The sequence below is a fragment of the Eleutherodactylus coqui genome, chromosome 10 (genome assembly GCF_035609145.1).
Source record: "Eleutherodactylus coqui strain aEleCoq1 chromosome 10, aEleCoq1.hap1, whole genome shotgun sequence".
Taxonomy (NCBI): Eukaryota; Metazoa; Chordata; class Amphibia; order Anura; family Eleutherodactylidae; genus Eleutherodactylus; species Eleutherodactylus coqui.
Genome location: NC_089846.1, coordinates 13,562,892 through 13,584,933, shown reverse-complemented (window position 1 = coordinate 13,584,933; position 22,042 = coordinate 13,562,892). Strand labels below are relative to the sequence as shown.

Here is a 22,042-nt window from a genome sequence, read left to right as displayed (position 1 = left end):
GACGCATGGGGCCACTTGTAGCGTTCCTGGTTGTGGCTGTACGGGCCACTTGTAGCAGTCTGGGGTGTGGGTGTACGGGGCTAATTGTAGTAGTCAAGGAGTACGAGGCCACTGGTAGTGGTCTGGGGTGTGGATGCTCGGGCCAAGTTGTAACGGTCAGTGTATGCGTAGGGCCACTTGTAGCTGTCTAGGGTGTGGGCTCACAGGGGCCACTTGTAGCAGTCTGGGGTTTGGCCGAACGGGGCCACTTGTAGCGGTCAGTGTATGTGTAGGGCCACTTGTAACGGTCTGGGGTTTGGGTACACGAGGCCAGTTGTAGCGGTCAGTGTATGTGTAGGGCCACTTGTTGCGGTCTGGGGTGTGTGCACGGGGCCACTTGTAGCGTTCTGGCGTTTAGGAGCTCGGGGCCACTTGTAGCAGTCATGCGTGTGGACGTTCGGGGCCATTTGTAGCGGTCTGGGTTGTGTGCACTTGGGGCCACTTGTAGCGGTCAGTGTATGTGTAGGGCCACTTGTAGCGGTCTTGGGTGTGGGTGAACCGGGCCAATTGTAGCAGTCAGTGTATGTGTAGGGCCACTTATAGCAGTCTGGGTGCACGGGCCACTTGTAGTGGTCTGGTGTGGGGTCACTCGGGGGCCACTTGCAGCAGTCTAGAGTGTGGGCTCACGGGGCCACTTGTAGCTGTCTGGGGTGTGGCCGAACAGGGCCACTTGTAGCGGTCAGTGTATGTATAGGGCCACTTGTATCGGTCCGGGGTGTGGGTGCACAAGCCACTTGTAGCGGTCAATGTATGCGTAGGGCCACTTGTAGCGGTCTGGGGTGTGGGTGCAGGGGGCCACTTGTAGCGGTCTGGGGTGTAGGCACTTGAGGTCACCTGTAGCAGTCTGGGAGTGGGTGCTCGGGGCTACTTGTAGCGATCCGGTGTGGGGGTGCTCGGGGCCACTTGTAGCGGTCTGGAGTGTGGGTGATCGGGGCCACTTGTAGCGGTCTGGGGTGTGAGTGCTCGAGGTACCTTGTAGTGGCCTGGGGTGTGGGCACTTGGGGACACTGGTGGCGTTCCGGGGTGTGGGCACTTGAGGTCACATGGAGCGTTCTGGGGTGTGACTGCTCGGGGCCACTTGTAGCAATCCAGTTGTGTGGGTGCACAGGGCCACTTGTAGCAGTAAGGCGTGTGGGTGCACGGGGCCACTTGTAGCGGTCTGGGGTGTGGCCGATCGGGGTCACTTGTAGCGGTCTGGGGTGTGGCCGATCGGGGTCACTTGTAGCGGTCACTCTATGTGTAGGGCCACTTGTACCGGTCCGGGGTATGGGTGCACGGGGCCACTTGTAGCAGTCAGTGTATGTGTAGGGCCACTTGTAGCGGTCTGGGATGTGGGTGCTCGGGGTCACTTGTAGCGGTCTGGGGTGTGGGCACTTGGGGTCACTTTTAGCGGTCTGGGTGCACGGGGCCACTTGCAGCAGTCAGACGTGTGGGCGCACGGGGCCACTTGCAGCAGTCAGGCATGTGGGCGCACGGGGCCACTTGCAGCAGTCAGACGTGTGGGCGCACAGGGCCACTTGCAGCAGTCAGACGTGTGGGCGCACGGGGCCACTTGCAGCAGTCAGACGTGTGGGCGCACGGGGCCACTTGTAGTGGTCAGACGTGTGGGCGCACGGGGCCACTTGCAGCAGTCAGACGTGTGGGCGCACGGGGCCACTTGCAGCGGTCAGGCGTGTGGGTGCACAGGGCCACTTGTAGCGGTCAGGCGTGTGGGTGCACAGGGCCACTTGTAGCGGTCAGGCGTGTGGGTGCACAGGGCCACTTGTAGCGGTCAGGCGTGTGGGCGCACGGGGCCACTTGTAGCGGTCAGGCGTGTGGGTGCACAGGGCCACTTGTAGCGGTCAGGCGTGTGGGTGCACAGGGCCACTTGTAGCGGTCAGGCGTGTGGGTGCACAGGGCCACTTGTAGCGGTCAGGCGTGTGGGTGCACAGGGCCACTTGTAGCGGTCAGGCGTGTGGGCGCACGGGGCCACTTGTAGCGGTCAGGCGTGTGGGTGCACAGGGCCACTTGTAGCAGTCAGGCGTGTGGGTGCACAGGGCCACTTGTAGCGGTCAGGCGTGTGGGTGCACAGGGCCACTAATCTTGTTTTGCAGTCTGAGTATAATTGCCCCTCTCCACTTATTCTGGATGCACGGACAGGATGCCTTCTCCCCTCTTCTATTCTAGCTGTTGCCATATAATATACACTCGAGGTCTGTGTAGAGATGGTGGGGGTTGTAGTGCTGGCGTTCCTTGCAGCAGCGGAGAACTCCACACCCCCCGTCACCTTTCTTTCCCCGTCTTGGGTGTGTGTATTTGGGAAGCCTGGCCCGGTTCCAGCTCTTCTCCTGCCATCCATCCTCCTCCTTCTTCCCGGCTGGATGTGGCGCTGCAGTGATTGCGCCGAGATGGAAGAGACCCTCATCATCCGGTCCTGATGTCCAGCTTGTGCCCATGACTGCTGCCCATGTCTGCTGGCTGCAGTGGCCTGCCTCCTCCTCCTCCTCCTCTGCCTTCCTTCTTATTGTGCTTGAGACGCTGGGATGGGAGAGGACTGGTGATTATAGCATGAGGTGAGGGGGATGCTGGGGGTAGTAGTGCTATAGGATGAGCCGCAGGGCTTGGGGCTGCTGCATGTCTGCACTTATACTACATGCAGGGGATATGGGGGAGGGGGATTTGTCGTATGAACTCCCCCCCCAGCGCACACTCCGCAGCCGGTGTCCCCAGGAAGGCATTCCTCCCTGCTGCAGCTCTACCTCATCGCCGTTACCTCCGCTTAATCCCATTAACTGCTGCAGAGCGCCCGTCATTTTCAGCATGACTCCATTTCTTCGGGTATCATGGCATGCTGGGCATTAATGGATGTGGGCACCGTCTGCGGGCTCACATGTGTTGCATACTTTCATCTGGTGTTTTCTTGGCACTTGTCTGCATTACCCATGACTATCCTGTCAGGGGCGCCCTATACCAAGTGCTGGTGAGATGAGGTGACACTGCAGTGTTTCACATCACATGGGCTACAATCAGCTGGGGGCTCTTGTTAGGGTCGGCCAATGGTAGATCGTGGACCCCCGGGTCCTTGTCATGGGTGCAGAACATTCGGCTGGGCCTGTCCTCACCCTCTGGTCACGCTTGCGGTGACTTCTGCAAAGAGATCTCTGTGGATGGGGCATCCTGTTCGCTGATGGAGGGCAAACAGCGCCCATGTGTCCAGCGGGTGAGGGCCAGGCGCTCAATACGTTACAGGGGAGGAAGTGCTTAAACCAACGGGATATCCCATTTAGGGTATTGGCGATGGGGGGACTCCTAATAATCAGCCCAGGGGTGATCGCTGTATACAGCGCACTGTATCCTGTATGATAGGAGGGGGTACAGGAATACAACCCAGGAACCAACTCATCTCAGGCGAGAAGAAGCATAGGGGAGCGACCTACTGCAATTGGTATAACATGGGGTGTGACTGGTATACCATAAGGGATCTGTCTACTGCAACTGTTATAGCACAGGGGATCTGTCTACTGCAAGTGGCATAGCATGGGAGACCATTCTACTGTGACTGGTATAACATAGGGAAGTAGTTTACTGCAAATGGTATAACATGGGATGCAACTGGTATAGCATAGGGGATCTGTCTACTGCAACTGGTATAGCGCAGGAGATCCATCTACTGCAAGTGGCATAGCAAGGGAGACCATTCTACTGTGACTGGTATAACATAGGGAAGTAGTTTACTGCAAATGATATAACATGGGATGCAACTGGTATAGCATAGGGGATCTGTCTACTGCAACTGGTAGAGCACAAGGGATCCATCTATGGCACTGGTATAGCATAGGGGATCTGTCTACTGCAAGTAGTATAACATGGGGGTCCCTCCTACTGTGACTGATATAACATAGAGAAGTAGTCTACTGTCAATGGTATAACATAGGATGCAACTGGTATCGCACAGGGGATCCATCTACTGCAGATGGGATAACATTGGGGATCTATCTACTGCAAGTAGTATAATGTGCAGGATCGTTCTACTGTGACTGGTATATCGTGGACTGTGACTGGTATACCATGGGGGATACATCTACTATAACTGATATAACATATGGTGTGACTGGTACTATATAGGGGATCTGTATACTATGACTGGTATGATGTGGGGTGCAACTGCTATAACAAAGATAATTTACCTAGTGCAACTGGTATACCATAGGGGTTCCATCAACTGTAAATGGTATAACAGGGAGTGTGACCATATCATGGGAGATCTCTTTACTGTGACTGGTATAACATAGGTGAGACTAGTATACGCGGGGAACTGTCTACTGCACTGGTATAACATAAGGAATCCATCTACTGCACTGGTATAACATAAGGAATCCATCTACTGCACTGGTATAACATAAGGAATCCATCTACTGCACTGGTATAACATAAGGAATCCATTTACTGCATTAGTATAACATAGGAAATCCATCTACTGCACTGGTATAACATAGGAAATCCATCTACTGTGACTGGTATAACATAGGAAATCCATATACTGCAACTCGTTTAATATAGGTAATCCTTCTGCTGCGACTGGTTTAACATAGGGAATCCTTCTACTGCGACTGTTTTAACATATGGAATCCATCTACTGCGACTGGTATAACATAGGGTGTGACTGGTATACCATAGGGGATCTGTCTACTGCGACTGGTATAACATAGGTTGGGACTAGTATACCACAAGGGATCTGTGTACTCTGACTGGTATAACATAGGGTGTGGCTGGTGTACCACAGGGGATCTGTCTAGTGCAACTGGCATAGAATAGAGTGCAAGTGGTATACTATATTGGACCCATCTACTGCAATTGGTGTAACAAAGGGAATACATTTGGTATAATATGGGATACGACTGGTATACCTTCTACCGCGACTGGTATATCATAGGGGATCTGTCTACTGTGACTGGTATGACATGGGGTGTGACTGGTATAAACAGGCGATTCATCTACTGCTATTAGCATAACATGGAGTGTGACTGGTATACCATAGTGGATCTGTATACTGCCACCGATATAGCATGGGGTGTGACTAGTATAACCAGGGAGATCTGTCTGCTGCCACTGGTATAACATGGGATGTAGCTGGTGTATCCAGCGGGATTCATCTACTGCAAGTGGTATAACATAGGGCATCGGTTTGCTGCGACTGGTATAGGAAAGCTGTACCAGGACTGGTATAACCAGGGGTGGGGGGGATTTGCACTAAGTGATCATATCACTACTCACCTTGTATATTGTGTGGGGATATTCCAGCCCCTGGTAGTCGGACCCCCGGGGGGCTCTATTCACGGGGTATAATAACACAGCATCTCGTACTGATGGAAATGTGTAACTTTAACAGAAATCTTTTCTTCTCTCCCATTGCTGCTTCCGGTGACTCCTCAGAGCGACGGTCCTTCCTGGCAGGTACAGTCCATCATTGTACTGTCATTATCACATATGGGATCTATATGGACTGTATATAGACCAATGTAAAAGCCCAGAACATCTGTTAATATGCATCATGTTATAATGTATAGGGGGCTACAGTACTATATATAATACGCATCACAGTATAATGTATAGGAAACACAGGACTATATAATATCACATTATAATGTATTAGAGGTGCATTATAGTGGAACGTGTAGGAAGCTGCAGTAATATTTACACTCATTGTCATTAACCTCCCCGAGAAGATGTCGGATGGAATGAAAATGTCTCCGTGATTGTAACATTGATAGAAGTGATTACATATCAGAGCAAAGGAGAATTTATTGTGGAGAACCGACCCCTTGTAGGGAGGTTCTAGTACCCTGTTGTACCGCCTCTAGCTTGGATACAAGATGTGATACAGGGGTTATGGAGGCTCTAGTACCCTGTTGTACCACCTCTAGCTTAGATACAAGATGTGATATTGGTGGACATTGAGGCTCTAGTACGCTGATGTACCACCTCTAGCTTGGATACAAGATGTGCTACAGGCGGGCATGGAGGCTCTAGTACCCTGTTGTACCTCCTCTAGCTCGGATACAAGATGTGATATGGGGGTAATGGAGGCTCTAGCACCCTGTTGTACCGCCTCTCACTTGGATACAAGATGTGATACGGTTGAACATGGAGGCTCTAGTACCCTGTTGTACCACCTCTAGCTTGGGTATAAGATGTGATACAGGCAGGCATGGAGGCTCTAGCACCCTGTTGGGCCGCATCTAGTTTGGATTCAAAATGTGATAGGGGCGGGCATGGAGGCTCTAGTACCCTGTTGTACCGCCCCAACTTGGATACAAGATGTGATACAGGCGGATATGGAGGTATACAGGTTCTGTATGGTATACTGCAGCATATCACTCCATATTTTCTGTAACCGAGCCTTTAGATCAGGTAAACTCGTAGGCTGTCAAAGTTGGCATCCCAGATGTCCAATACATATTATATTGGCGATAAATCTGGTGCCCGGGCAGCCATGGAAGTGTGACAATATTGTGTGGGCTCCTGTGCCAAGCGCCTGGAAATTGTTCTGCTAGACACAGGGGTATAATGATGGCGCCCCCTGTCTCTGGATGGCGGACAAGGAAACAGTTGGAGCTGCTTGTCGGACAATCAGACGATCCTTTCTACTGGTGGTCTGTCGGGGTGTCCTGATCCCGGTCACCTTGTGTGCCCTCACACATCCACTGGTCCCAACACCCCCTAACAGTCTGGTCAGACGCTCCTCTCTACTGGTAGTCTGTAGGGGGCGTCCTGAGTCCGGTCACCTTGTGTGCCCCCCATCCACTGGTTTCCAACACCCCCTAACAGTTGATCAGAACGGCCAGCTTCTCACATCCCAATAATGCGCCCCTCTCAGACTCTGGTAACGGGGTGAAATCTCTTCTCTGCGTCGTAGAGGCGTCTAGTGGCCAACAAGTCTACACAAGCGGAAGAAGAGGCCACTGCACACAAGGAGCCTCCTATAGGACAAGGGGGGAACCACTATTAGGGCCTCCGGTGACAAAACCGTCCATCTAATCACCACAACTCCCAGCATTTACAGATCTGCCTGAGATGGGACTGTATGCAGAATGCAGAGTTTTACAGCAAAACAACAACTTTTTCTAGGGGATGGATTTTTATTTTCTTCTTACAAAGAACGTATAATGTATAGTGGGTGCAGTATGTATGTATATATATATATTATTACACATCACAGCGTGATGTATAGGGGTCCATAGTACTATATATAATGTGTAGTGGGTGCAGTATTTACAGTATGTATATATATATATATATATATATATATAATTACACATCACAGTGTGATGTATAGGGGTCCGTAGTACTATATATAATGTGTAGTGATGTGTACAGTACTACGTGTGTAAAGATATAATCACAGGTTGTTCTCACCGTAGGGCGATGACCTGTTTTTGGGCAAACTGGCTCTGTTATGCCTTTATATACTATGTTAGATGAAATATTCATTCAGCAAATCAATAACGTCTGAGCGGCCTGGTTATATAGTGATGGGATATAGCCGAGCCGCTTGGTTATTTAGTGATGGCAGTCGGGGATATACTGTAGCCGAGCAGAACAGGCACATTGACCATTCAGGAGTTCTGTTCAGACATTTGTAGGAATTGAGTAAAGAGCTTGGATTTGTAGCAGAGGCGTAACTTGAAGCTTCTGGGCCCCAATGCAAAACCTGTAACGGGGCCCCCAACTATAATGCTTTATTCATAGTACTGGGCTCCTATATGGAGAGGAGAGGCCTTATGGGCCCCCTAATATGCAACCGCATCCCCTGCATCCCCTATAGTTCCGCCCATGATTTGTAGGGACACTGCATATGATGGGACTCGTGGCGTTTCACCTCTTCTGACCCGCTGCTCCCCACTCTCACAGTCACTGAACATGTCATTTTAGTCAGTGTGAAGGTAACGGGGGCAGCAGCAAGTTCTTATAAAAGATTCATCCTCCATCTCCTCATGTACTAAATAATAAAAACTCACAAGAGACAGCAACACCAGTGCCTTCCAAGTCCACGAGCCGCTGCCGCAAAACTGAAACGCCACGATAATGCAAAGTAAGCAGCCACGCTGCACTGAATGATGCTGCAACTGTATAAACCAAGCGCATACACACCTCGCTAGCTGCTAACTGAATGTGTTGATACTGGCAGAGTAATGTGTTGCCTGCTCACTAGATATGTATATGGAATGAACATGTACACTACTGCATTGTAACTTATTCCACAATCAGCTGACGTTGATGCTGATCTTTCCATCTGTATAGATATAGTGGTGAAGTAGAGGTTGCTATTCAGATGATGGTGCTAGGTAGCTGCCCCAAGGTCTGTAAGTCCAGTCAGCAATTACTTAATACAGGGGGAACGCTCTGGCCGATAGCACCCACTGTTTCCATTTTTTACAGTGCACACTGTCCCTCAACAGCAGACCCCACTGTCCCTGAACAGCCCTAAGTTATCTCTATCAGCATTCCTGTCTGAAACACTATCCCTGAGAACAGGAAGGCACTAGGACCTAGTCTAGAAGCTTGAAGCAATGTTGAAATATGAACTCAGGCAGAGAGAAATGAGCAAGTAATGAGCGAACAAAACCACAGAGTGGACTAGAATACCAAGGAGCAAGATACTGACTAAACAATTAGACTTGAACAAGATACTTGGAACTAGAACCAGATATACTGGATAAACAGATGCTGTCATAGCTATCAACTGCACCACACTGCAGAAACCAAAAATACTTAAAGGGAGGCCAGCCAGCAGAAACTCCTTAAACAAGGTAGGCATAATAATGGGGTTAGCTGATGCCCCTTCAACAGGTCAGCTATGGGAGCAGTTACATAGCAACTGCCCAACATTGAAGTTAGAAAACAGGAGATAACGATGCAGCAGGATTCCTGTCAATATATGCTTTGGTTCTCGCGGATACATTTTTGTCAGCATCACGTACATTGTAACGCTGAAAGCAAACTAGTCCACTGCAGAATTGTAAGGCCTACACTGTTTGATCTATGGAGCGATGTATTTTGCATATATCGCTTACTGTGATACCTTTTGAAGATGTTATGAATGACAAGACCCAAATCCGATATCTCCACCTGTCTTGTTTGGGCGAGGAGGACGTTCTGAGTAGTGCCCTTAGCAAGTACCTGGCCGCTCGAGAGAAAAGGTTCGGGTGCCGACGGCGGGCAGGGAGCTGCGGGGAAGAGCGGGGAGGAACGGAGGGAAGATCTCTCTCTCTCTCCCCCCGCACCTCCCTGCTGACTGCCGCAACTCACCGCTCCCCCGCGCCGGCAGCCGAACCTTTTCTCTCGAGCGGGCAGGTACTCGCTAAGGGCAATGCTCGCTCGAGCAATTGCCCTCAGCGAGTATGCTCGCTCATCACTAGTTCTGAGGTCTTATGCAAGAATTGAAAAGCATAGACTATTTCGGCAGCAAGGAACTTCATGGTGTTAAGGTTGATCTCTGTGGCCTTATTGAGGAACTCTCCGGCTGACGTCTTTCTTTTTCTGACTTTTGATGTCACAGCTGCCAAGTTGCTCAATTTTGATCTTTTTCAAGGACTTGCTGTGTTCAGTCCGGCTTTTGCTGTCATCGGTTTGCTCATGTGATCCTTTTCTTTTTAGAACCTCCTTATTCTGTTTTTCTGGAACTCATTAGAAATGAGCCCATATAAAAGGTTGAAACGAAAATTGAAGAATGGCTAAACTTTCAAATAAAACAAACGTGTTGCGCTAGTTTGAAGTCTCGTGAGACTGAGCTTCATGGGCCGCAGAACCCTGAAATGAGCTGCGTGATGTCATTGGCTTTTACAATGTAATTTTCCACCGAGAAGGCCAGAACCGGATTGTGATGCCATCAATTCCCTCTTTAAAAAAAATGAAATCCATCTGGATAAGGCCGACCAAGGTCCACCGGTGACAACCAGCAGAGGGGGCCACTGAAAGATTGTGTAACATAAAGGACTTGAACCCTGTTGTAATATCTGATCTTATTCGATTCATTGTATTTGGGTGTAATATGACTGCATGTTAGACCATGTTCACATCTTGGTATAATTTCTATTGTTCGGCTTTGCCAAAAGAACTGAATAACGAAATAGCAGAAGTGCTGGATATGGCACATGACGGCCCTAAACAGTGCCCGCCGTTTCTACCCATATAGGGTAACTGCTGACTGAAGGTATAGACTTTGGGACAGCTGTCTAGCGCCATCATCTGGATTATACCCTGCACTCCACACCTGCATCTTATACTCGGAAAGAGTATAAGAGCATTAACATCAACGCTTGGACGCTGCAATTAGTGCTTGTGTTTTCCCAACAATTGTCGGGCTGTACCTGTCAGTGCAGATGTATCCTTGTAAATAGCGCTATTATACAACATTTGGTGCCAATGCAGACCTGCCAAGTGGAAACGTACTCTTAGATGCCATTCACATGTGCATTAGGGGATTCCATTTTTCTGCTCCGTTATGAGAGTGGGAAAGGGGAATACCATGGCTGAATGGAACTATTTAATGACACAACCCATTGACTATAATGTGGTCTATTTGATTTCTTTAACTTGTTAGTGACCAAGCTTTTTTCGTTTTTCCATTTTCGTTTTTTCTACCCCTCTTTTAAAAAAACGGAACTCCTTTATTTATCCATCTACGTAGCTATATGAGGGCTTATTTTTTGCTTGTGTGTGCGGCCGAGCATTATCCTGCTGGAAGCCACCATGAGAGAAACACATGTGGCTGCAGGATGTCCTGAACATATCGCTGAGCTGTCATTGTCCCTCATACCACTACTAGGGGGGACCGACTGTTGTATGCGATGGCACCCCAGACCATCACTCCATCAGGGGGCAGTGTACCACTCCACAGCAAAGGCAGGATTGAGACGCTCACCCCAAGGTCTCCTAGGCCCTTACGTTGTAATTCGCCCCCTTTCAAACTCTGGTAATGGGGGGAAATCTCTTCTCTGCATCGTAGAGGCGTCTAGTGATCAAAAAGCTCTCCACAAGAAGAGGTCACTACACACAAGGAGCCTCCGAGAGCCTCTTATAGGCCAAGGGGGGGGAAGCACTTTTAGGGCCCTTTTACATGGTAAAGTTAGAATAGCTAGACTTTGTAGTGTTGTTGGAAAAATTGATAGTGTAAGATGCCGACAAATTGTCAGAAAGGTCGAGCAGGGTAATGAACTCTCAAGATATCGCCACGATGGCTCCTTCCCTTTCCTCAGAAAAGCCCGCCAATATTTGGCGCCAAGAAAAGCCCGCTAGTAAGTAAGTCTACACAGTGTGTCCAGCAGTTTAGAGGAAGCAAACCAGAAGTGAGGAATAGTGCGGACATGGAGACTTTGGTTTCTGAGATGGCTTTAAAGGGCATGTAAGTTGGTTACCCACCACCGAAACCACAGTGGTATTTTGGGGTCGAACAGAAGATACAGGAGTTGCTACCATTCATAAAAGCCACGCTTTGGGAGTTGACTGCATTAACCACCTCCGGAGAAGGAGATACTGTGGATTCTGAGGCTGGGCCGGCGGACGCTACAGATTGGAGGAGAGGCAAGTTGCTACACCAGCTGGCATCAAGCGGCCCTGGGGACCCTGCCAATCTTTGGCTGAGGGGAAGGAATGGTCCTCTTTGCAATGATTATCCCCAAGTTTTTCTACAGGAGTGGTTGGGTCGTTGACCGCTCCTTACACCAACGTCTGGACTGAGAAGGAGTCTGCTCCGGTGGCTGCCTCTGCCCTGGCAGATTCTGTTTGTGTTCTCTCTAACCCTGGGAACAAGAGACAGTTTCCTTTTGCTACCCCAACTGGGACAGCGTTGTCTTTTTATCCCCCCTGGATCTTGATACCTCGAGACATTTCAGAGGTCCGTCAGTTCCTGCCTGAACATTTACAGCAGTTTGTTGTGGACTATCCGGACACCAATTTTTCTTTTGTTTTTTGTGATCCTTGGAAAGAAGGAGGTCGAGAGAAACAGGGCTCCCATATGTCACTATTCCATCACCGCAGTCGCAGCAGAACGTTACCCTATTGCCGGGAGATGTGGTCAATGGTGGCCGACGAGAAAAGTATGTATGGGCAGTGACAAAATTAACCAGGGAAGAGGAAGTAAGTTCCAGAGAAGAACTGATGGTCCCAAGGGAACATCAAAGTAGGAGAAACTATTAAAATAACAAACAAACTGTACATTGTGGACTCCCTATTGAAGGCAGAGATGTGAATTTGTAAGCCAAGTTAATTTCATGTATGTTCTAAGCTTCTAGGTTATTAGCCAATTTTATTTTTGTTTCCTTCTTTGCATATCGAACTGGATGAGGAGACCTTCATGGACTACTTTGAACTGTTGCTCCTTATCATTTAAACAGACTTACAACAGACTCTGACACCATGATGACATGTTGGACTCTAGATCTTGTTATGTATCCTGAGTCAAAGAACTAAGTCAATGGTATTGTAGAAGTTGGTTTACACTGTTTGGGTAATTTTTCTTAGTTTTATTTACAGTGTTTTATCTAGACAATATAATGTGCATTGTTTATAGTTAGTTGATGTCTTCATATTTTAAGTAGATCAATGTCTAATAACTGAAAAAAATGCCTTTAAAGTACTGGTGCCAATATTCTTTGGTAGTTGATAAGGTTGTTGGGAATGTTTTAAGTAAAAGTGCTGGAGCTGGAATGGTGGAATGTTAAAGTACGTATGGGAAGTTGATGTAGGTATACGAAATGTCCACATTGGAAAAAGATGGCAAGGAGTAGTTCCTACGAAACCATCAATTGAGATCCCAGTGTCTGCTTGTGCATTTCTCGGGAGATCTATTCCTTTTAAAATGTAATCATCTCGGATGGAGGTAAGGCTAACTAATGTTCTGCCTTCCAGGTCAAGTGGGAGGAGTGAAGATCATTCCACTACTACCCATGTTTAAGTTGCCTAAACAGACACCCTTTTTTATCTATGTGGCAGTATCAGTGTGTGGTTTTTGTTTCAGGCTTTGGGGAGAAGAATTATGTAAGGGCCCCATAGCATATGCTAATGCATCCTGTGTTCCGCCCGACTCAGCAGTATTTCAAAAAGGTACTGGTCTTTTATTCAAACACACTAGAAGTGAGATTCCGGAAGTTATGCCAGAATGGGTTGCTGGCTCTGATGTAACCAATGGGGGAGGTGCAGTGTGGTTTTGCCATGCCCTCACTAGTCTGGGTTAGTGATTCTTATATTCTTCAACATACCCCTTTATCGTACTTGGTAAGCACCCTCTTTACTGGGGAGTTAGAATTCCTGCCTCGGAATTATCCACTGGTTTACGGAGGGCACTGAGGTCGGCTTTCTTTAAGTAAGGGGAAACTGTTGTGTCCCAGAGTAGAGTAGGGATCTTACATCACTTGCTTGGCTCTCTTTTGTGCGTTGTCTATGTGTGTGCGTGTGTCTCTTTAGGTTAGGTCACTGTTTGGTGTTTGTGTCGCCAAACTATAATGTGTCTGTGCTCCTTCACCCTAACTTGCTCGGTGTTGTGTGAATGGAGAGTGGGTGACTTAGAGGGCGGGGCAAGGAGAAGAAGAAAAGGATGGAGAAGCGAGATGTAGTTGGGGAAGGAGGACATGTGGAGGTAATTTCGGCTCCGGCACTGCCCTGGGCAAAAGCTCAAACCCATCTCACCTGGAAAATGGGATGTGCCCTCCAGGGATGAAGGGCTGGTAGGGCTCCAGGAAAGGAGTGGGCAGAGAATGTCACCCACTTCCCTGCTTAACTACAGAAATGTAAGACAAGACCCACTCTGCGTCTGCCAGTTGGAGTATGAGTCTAGCGTGAGTGAGTGCATAAAATGAACATTGGGCCCACTATGAGAGGGTCTAAGAAATAGAAAAAAACTGTCCATATTTCCTCTGCCATGCCGAGAGCTCTCCCTTGTACAAGCCCCCATCAGATCACTGAGACTGATGGCTACCGTTCTACTGGGAAGGAGCGTTAGCAAACAGACCTTTTTATGGGACTGCGAGGAAAAGATGGGCCAAATCTGTTGTTACCTAAGACTGTTACAGCATGTACTAAGAAAACCAATATTACAGATGTTAAAGGGGTTGTCCCGCGCCGAAACGGGTTTTTTTTTTTTCAACCCCCCCCCCCGTTCGGCGCGAGACAACCCCGATGCAGGGAGGTAAAGAAAGCTCACCGGAGCGCTTACCTGAATCCCCGCGCTCCGGTGACTTCTCTACTCACCGCTGAAGATGGCCTCTTCCTCCGTGGACCGCAGCTCTTCTGTGCGGTCCATTGCCGATTCCAGCCTCCTGATTGGCTGGAATCGGCACGTGACGGGGCGGAGCTACACGGAGCTACACGGAGCCCCATAGAAGACTGCAGAAGACCCGGACTGCGCAAGCGCGGCTAATTTGGCCATCGGAGGGCGAAAATTAGTCGGCACCATGGAGACGAGGACGCCAGCAACGGAACAGGTAAGTATAAAACTTTTTATAACTTCTGCATGGCTCATAATTAATGCACAATGTACATTACAAAGTGCATTATTATGGCCATGCAGAAGTGTACAGACCCACTTGCTGCCTCGGGACAACCCCTTTAAGTAAACCGTGTGCCTCCGGTTTAAACAACACTTGGACTATTGACTTTTTATTTGGCTCTGATGTTTCATTACCTTTAAGAGGCACTGGTGTCACGAAAACATTCAAATGATAACGGTTACTACCATGTCTATTATTTTGGCGCTGTGCGCAATCGGATTGGCCCGAATTTGGACATTCAGAGGAGGGACAGTAGAGCTGCCATTGACAACCATCTTAATTCCTCACTGTCTGCTCATGAAGGTCGGCACTTGGCTACCACACTTAGTTGTATTAGTGTTAACTGTAGGAGGAGTCTTAGTTGTAGTAGTAGGAGTTAGCTGTAGAAAAATTTGCATTAGTGCTAGCAGAAGGAGGACTCTTGATTGTAGTGTTAGCCGGAAGAGGATCCTGCTTGTAATAGCGTTAGCTGAAGGAGTTCTCCTGGTTGTAGTGTTAGCAAGAGGACCCTTGGTTGAAGTATCCTTAAGGCCCTTTTACATGCAATGATTATTGTTCAACTTTCGTTCAAGCAACGAGTGATATCGTTTGAGCGATAATCGTTACGTGTAAACGAGGGCATCGTGCACTTTTAGTTTAAGCGATGGATTTTGGTTCACGTAAAATCCATCGTTCAGCCGCTGAAAGACTGAGCAAATACATTCCATTTAAATGTATTTCACTCATCTTTTAATAGACTGCAGTATGTTCTCCCCATGGCATGTTTACACTAGCCAAGTGGAGAACAATGGAATGTGTCGGCAGCTGTTTGCACAGCTGGGAATGTGTTTAAACACACGCTGGGCTCTGCAAACAACTCGTGGTGCTTCTTTTACATACAAATGAAGATGATAAAGTGTTAATGGACATTAAATCCATTAACACTGCATGCAAATTGATAGCTAAATCTTTCAAATTTTCATTTGTTGGAAAGATTATCTTTGCGTATGAAAGGGCCTTTAGCTGGAGGAGGAGTCTTTGCCTTAGTACTAGGAGGAGTCTTTGCATTACTGTTAGCTTGGAGGAAAACTTGATTGTAGTAGTAGCATTAGCTGGGGGAAGAGACTTTGTCATAGCATCCATTTCCAATTCCATGTCCAAGATCTACATAATATCCCCGGCTGCCCCCACGATGTGTGACTGCATGCTGTATGATTGAAGTTGTAGTCATACCAGTGATTTTCTTGACACGCAGAAAACTCGCATGGAAATAGAGCCCATTGTTTGCAATTTGTCTTTTTTTTGGGGGGGGGGGCAATATCGCCCATTACTTTTTATAGGATTAAAAAAAATTGCATCACATTTTCATGTACGTGTGATGCGATTTAAAAAAAAATCCCATTGAAACAACATTCAATTTTCACGCACGTTAAAATGACATGTTTAGCAATATGATGCGTGTGAATACCCCCTGAGGTGCAGATCTCTGTGTTCACATGTAGTTGTGGTGTTGGTGATGGCGCCGCACATTAGGTGCTGACGTGTTGTAAATGAGATTAGCGGTGTGACATGGGAGCTCCAGTGATAAGTGCCCACCCGTGGCCGTGGTCATCTCTGCAGCCCCCCCACCGGCCTTGCCCTCTGTCTGATGGGAGGTTGATTTTGGAGCTTGCACTCTATTTGATGATGGTGATGGGAGGTTATTATTGTGGCTTCTTCAGAGCCGGGGAGGTCTAAATGCGGCTTCTGATTAACATATATATTACTTTCCCTAAAACTCTAGAGCAGCGATCAGGAACGAAGGCGATCGCGTCTTGATAAAGCCTTTGATATTTGCGTCTGTAATTATGGTTGTGGTTGCCAGGCAACCTAGAATAGTAATGTGGAGAGGCCTGCGCTGGGCAGCCAGACCTGATGAGAGCCCACCGCATTCATACTCCTACCCCCATCGCTGAGACTAGGGGGTCTGTCACCACAGTAATGTGTAAAGCACCGGTGACTAGCGGAGATGAGCCGGCGGGTGGTGAGCTCTGCACTGTACACTCCACAGGTTATGGTGCAGACAGATGCCTCCTCGCTCTCACCGTCTGCTCCCCCTGCGCTTTGACTGTGTAGCCCCCCCCAGCCCTATGAAACCCACGTGACTGGCAATGTACTCGCATAATCGCCCCAGTGATTGACGTCAGCTCCAGGCATGATCTGCACCTGTTGCTGTACTCCTTCAGCATCCACCATGTTCGCCCCTTGCATCATCTATTATTTACCATCCATCCATGTAAATAAGACTCCACCTCATCCATCCTCTGCCGCTATTGCAGGCCTGGAAATATTCTGATACCACCCTGTTATCTGTACCTGGGGATAAAATGCCATACAGTATTCAATATATCTAGTAGTATTAGTGATTAGATCATCAGGAGCCAGATTACTTCTTGTTTCTTATATAGCGCCAACATATTCCACAGCTCTATACAGAGTGTTATTATGACCCAGGTATGCTAGACCCACCTCAGACGTACCACCTTCCCATATTATCTTACAATAACAGACACCACTTCCCCCCCACTGGGAGGCTAGAATATCAAAAATTGATCAAGGCCGCCCGGGATCCCTTCCCTGGCCTTCCCCAATGCACCAGACCCAACCACTATAAACCAACAGGGTTGGGAAGTCTTACAGGTGAGGCTGTACCCACCAAAACTCCCTCCACCCAATATGAAAAAACCTGCCTCCAAGGACCCCTCTACACGCCACAGTCTGCATGACTTACCCCCTAAGTCTGTGCAGCCCCCATTATCAACATGTCCCCACCGCATTCAAATGAATCTCATACCTTAGCCAAAAGCCCATATCTCTCCCCTCCAAATTAATATGACACACTTTTACCCCTCCATTTCATACCACAAATGCTGAAAAATGTCTGTTTATCTTGATCCGGGCTTTATTTATTTTTTCGACGGAGCTGGCCATCCTCTATAATCTTCTGGGAAGTATCTCCAACCACACTATAATCATCCCAGGAAATAGTCTGCGCAACCTCCAAAAAAATCATGCTGAATATCTCATTGCCCCCAGCATGCAGCACCAAGATGTCGGGAGCCCTATCCAATGCTGCATTAGATGTCACTTCAGGCAATACCCTGCCCCACATCATTCTCCTGATACCCGTCCTACGAACAATTGCCTCCCTCCTAGAAAACCCAACTAACTGCTCTCAGATTGAAATTTTGCACGCTCCGCCGCCAAGAAGATAAACTAATGTCTAAGGATCCATACTAACGCCGGACTTTGACCTGTTAAAACAAAACCAAAACACTAATGTTTTTATCCCCAATAACCTCCAACACTCCTTAGTGCTACTATCCCCTTAATAAAACCAATTGAACCACCCCTCCGGCCGCAAATATACCTGATGCCTATTTGATTCCCAATGCCAAATTTTTTTCACCACCACCCGGCTCAAACCCCATTCAGTGGCCTCAGTCGCTGCCCCAATTATAAACAAATGGGAAGAGTACTCAGCATTTTCCATACCCAAAACACCCAAAACTTTCTTCAATACTGCCACAAATTGAAATTTGGATAAAAAGACCTATCCCCATGTCTCAATAATGGACCCCCAATGGATGGAGAACCTGACATAAACCTGCTAACACACTTCACCGAACAGATCACTGACCCTGGCACTTTGCCCAAAATAATCCTGTTTCCCTTCCCTAATTGATCTGTCTTAGACCGTTTCAACCAAATTTCCATCCTATCTTCCAATACCGTCACATCCGTTCCCATCCAACCCCCCACCCCCACCTCCACTTTCGTACTTGGGGGCGCCAATTCACTAATACGAAAAGTCCAAAAAAGCCAATGAAAACGCCAATTAAAATAAGATCACCTCCGACTCATTATGGCAAACTTTTTCCAACGCCTTGCCCAACTGCCCCAGAATTGCAAACGAAATTGGCCTCCTCCTATCCTTCAACAATTTTGGAAGCCCTACAGGCCCTGCCTGACCACAAAATCCTTTGTAACATCCCGCATCTCCTGTAACTTAAAACTAAACGCCAAACCCGCCATTATCCGGTCAACCTTTGCTACAGACCAACTCCCACTTGATGCTTCGCTCAACAAGCACAATAACGCACCAGTCCTATCCTACTCCATCCTCACATCCCCTAAATTCTCTACCCATTGCTCTCATTCCCTCCATGCTGATTCATATGCCTTTCAAGTGCCAACAGCCAGCGAGCCTTGAATCAGGTACTCCGCCGCACGTCGACGAGACTCCAAAGTTCCCGAGGACATTGTTTTCCTTCCATCTCTGCTTTCGGCACCAGAGCCCAAAACGATCCTACTGAAACCGAGGAAGTGAGTTAGCAATGGAATTCTCGAACCCTGGGACATGTACTGCCACCACCCATGCATTCAGCGACAAACACAACACCACCAAGTGAAGCAAGAAATCAACCACAGGCAGAGAATGCGCGGTCACCGCATTAATAGCCCTTACCACACCCATGTTATCACAATAAAACCTCACCTTATTGTTCCTAAACCACTCCCCCCAAATCGACACTGCCACCACGATGGGAAACAGTTCAACAAACATTAAATTCCTGACCAACCCGCTTCCACCACTCTGCCAGCCAAGCTGCCACACACCATAGCCTTTTGAAAAATGCTCTAAATCCGACGCTCCCAGCTGCATCAGTAAAAAGCTCACGATCCACACTATCCACCCCTGCTTTCATAACCATTGACTAGCGATTATATTTCTCGAGAAATGACAAACATCCAAGTTGGCCTTCAAACTTCTCATAATCCTAATAAAATGATGAAGTGATTTTACCGCAGCTGTAGCCCGAGCCATTTTTCGACAAAATACCTGGCCCATGGGCATGATCCTACATGCAGAATGTAGCTTTCCCAACAAGGATTGCAAATCCTTAAGAGAAATTTTCTTTCCCGATCTCACCTTCTGTAGATCCTGCCTTAACGATTGTAACTTATCTTGTGGCAACCAGCATTCCATTGCTTCCGTATCAATCACAATCCCCGAAAAACTCAAGCATGTCACAGGCCTCTCTGTTTTTTTCGGAGCCAATGGTACACCAAAATGACCGGCTACCCATGCACTGTTGCTAACAAAGATCCGCAAATGGACTCATTTGCTGGGCCAACACACAAAAAATCATCCAAGTAATGGATGACTGACCTAACTGCAGACACAAATAACCCACTCCAAAAACAGACTAAAAGCCTCGAAATAAGCACAAGAAATGCAACAACCCATCGGTAACACCTGTCAACAAAAAACAAACCATTCCAATTACAACCCAGTAACCGACAACTGACAACCGGAAGTAAACAAAAACCACCAAGCAAAGTTCATGGTTTTTACCATCGTTCACCGACGCCTCTGTTGGGTACGACAAATGATGTATCAGTCAAAATTTATTCGGCTCTTTTTTTAGGCGCTACCCCAAGCGGTGAGACAAGCAAATCATCCCAAGGTAGAGAAACAAACGGACCCGCCATTCTCCCGAAACGCACCTCCTTATACAACTCCTCCCTCACAACCTCTTCATGTTGTAATGCTGATTTTAAATTTTTTTTACAAAAAAGGAACTTGGTACCCGTGGGGGGGTACGCGAAACACTTCCTTAAAACCTTCAAACAAAAGCGACCCGTTTTCATTATCCGGGTACCTATTTAGATAAGGGATCATCTTTTGAAGCCTCACCGGCGTCATCCCTTTTTCCACTACCTCCTTTACCTTTTCCTATTTCTCGCTGAAAACAACGGACCGACCCATGTGATGTCCGTCGCACACAGAACAGACATGCTTGAATCTGCATGTTGCTCCAAATCTACACTTCCTATCGTTAAATTGCCAACACACTCCTGGCTTAGCCGGCTCCCCCCTAAGAAAGGGATGCCCATACCGTGCCGGGGGCCATCACTCTCAGCCATAATCCAATATCCTTATGGACCCACCTAATGCTTGGCATAACCGCACTGTGCTGACAAAACTGTTCGTTATTTCGGAGCCAAGTCTGCCCACCATACGTACGATACGCTTCCCCTATAGCATCTAACAAAGCAATCCTGAACAATTCTCAGGAGCCTTCTCTCCAATCACACTAGCCAAAATTGCAAACGCCTGTAACCAGTTCTGAAAATTTTGCGGAATCAACCGCCACCGTTTCTTTTCCTCATCTTCCTTTTTTGAGTTTGTTCTTTTCTCTTTTTGTAAATTCAATTTTTCCAACGGAAAAAGGGAAAAAAATCTCCACATACTCATCATGCCAAATTTTGTATTCTACTTCCTTCTTCAAATGCGCCCCCAATGGTCCCTCAAAACATACATAAACTTCCCCTTTTGCTTTATCATCCAAACAATTTGCATCCCCGTCTTTTTCTGTTTGAACAGCGACCGTTGCCCCTGACGTCCCTGAAGCCGTTGTCACCCGCTGACTCCCCTGCATTGTCCCCCCCATCCGGCAAATTAGCTGACACTCCTGAAGCTAACCAAACTGCTACCACTGATGGATTCACCTGACCTCCCGCCCCCAACCCTTGCTTGCAACGAGCCAACAGATCCTGCATACTACCCCACAACAACCTTAAATTCCCTGCCGAATGTCCAACTTCCCCCCTTCTGTGGAACCCCCCATTCCTGCCTTACTATTTACCCCCCTGAAATTTCTTCCATCTTTATGATTAGACATACACCACATGAAATCATGCTCACTAGGCCGCATGGGCGCTGTAACCCCAACCAGCCATACTCCGCGGATCCTGTCTTCTCTCACCATCCTTCCCGCATCAGACATCGATTCTTCCAAATGATAACGGAACAGGCGTCCCGTTGGTGTTCTTCTTCCTGTAACAGTTTCTCCACTGGGCCAAACTGTCGCCCATCCAGCTGCGGCACAAATACTGCCAGCCTCACTTGGCTCCTTTCTCGAACTTCTTCCCAAACCTACTCCACACCCTGGTGCGCTCAGCTGAGCTCACCGTGTCCCTAGGCGGATCTTCCTGCTGCCGGGACCCCTCACTGTGTGGCCCAGCTTCCCTTCAGCTGACCGTGGCACAACTGCGCTGTCCAACTGTTCCTCTGCTGCTTTTAGCCTCACACTGCCAGGCTGGCTCCCGGACTGGTACATCACCCATGGAGCCAGACGTTTTTTCTGTCTGCATCCTGACATCAAGCTCCGCAAGCTTCGCTATCCGAGGTGAGCGAGACCTGCAATAAGTCATTGAACCCAACCACTATCCAGGATTCCTCCTGGACAGTCTATCCCTGCTTCCCCTAGCTCTAGGAAAGGGGGCGACCTTCCAGAGGGGCTCCTCATCTGTGGCTCCACCTCCTCAGCTATCAATCTAGCTGGAGGACGGGCCCTGCTAGTGCGCTGCACTGTCCGTCCCACTCCTATACCTTCAGCCGGCGCCGCAAGCAACACACCGGCCACTTCCTACTGCAGCCACCCTGGAGGGTG

At 48.2% G+C, this 22,042-nt stretch overlaps 1 protein-coding gene across 3 annotated transcripts in view; it reads left to right on the top strand.

Annotated features, from left to right (window-relative positions):
• GARNL3 (GTPase activating Rap/RanGAP domain like 3) overlaps window positions 1-22,042 on the top strand; it is a 120,722-nt gene that overhangs the window by 40,551 nt on the left and 58,129 nt on the right. The window contains exons 1-2 of one of the 3 annotated variants that reach the window (XM_066580274.1): window positions 2,312-2,591; window positions 5,452-5,472. The exons of 1 other annotated variant lie outside the window; for it this stretch is intronic. In XM_066580274.1, coding sequence (XP_066436371.1) covers window positions 2,473-2,591; window positions 5,452-5,472 — 140 coding nt within the window. In that variant the 5' untranslated portion in view covers window positions 2,312-2,472. Of the gene's footprint in view, window positions 1-2,311; window positions 2,592-5,451; window positions 5,473-22,042 lie in introns of those variants that run through there. One more of the 3 variants, XM_066580275.1, reaches the window with a different exon arrangement.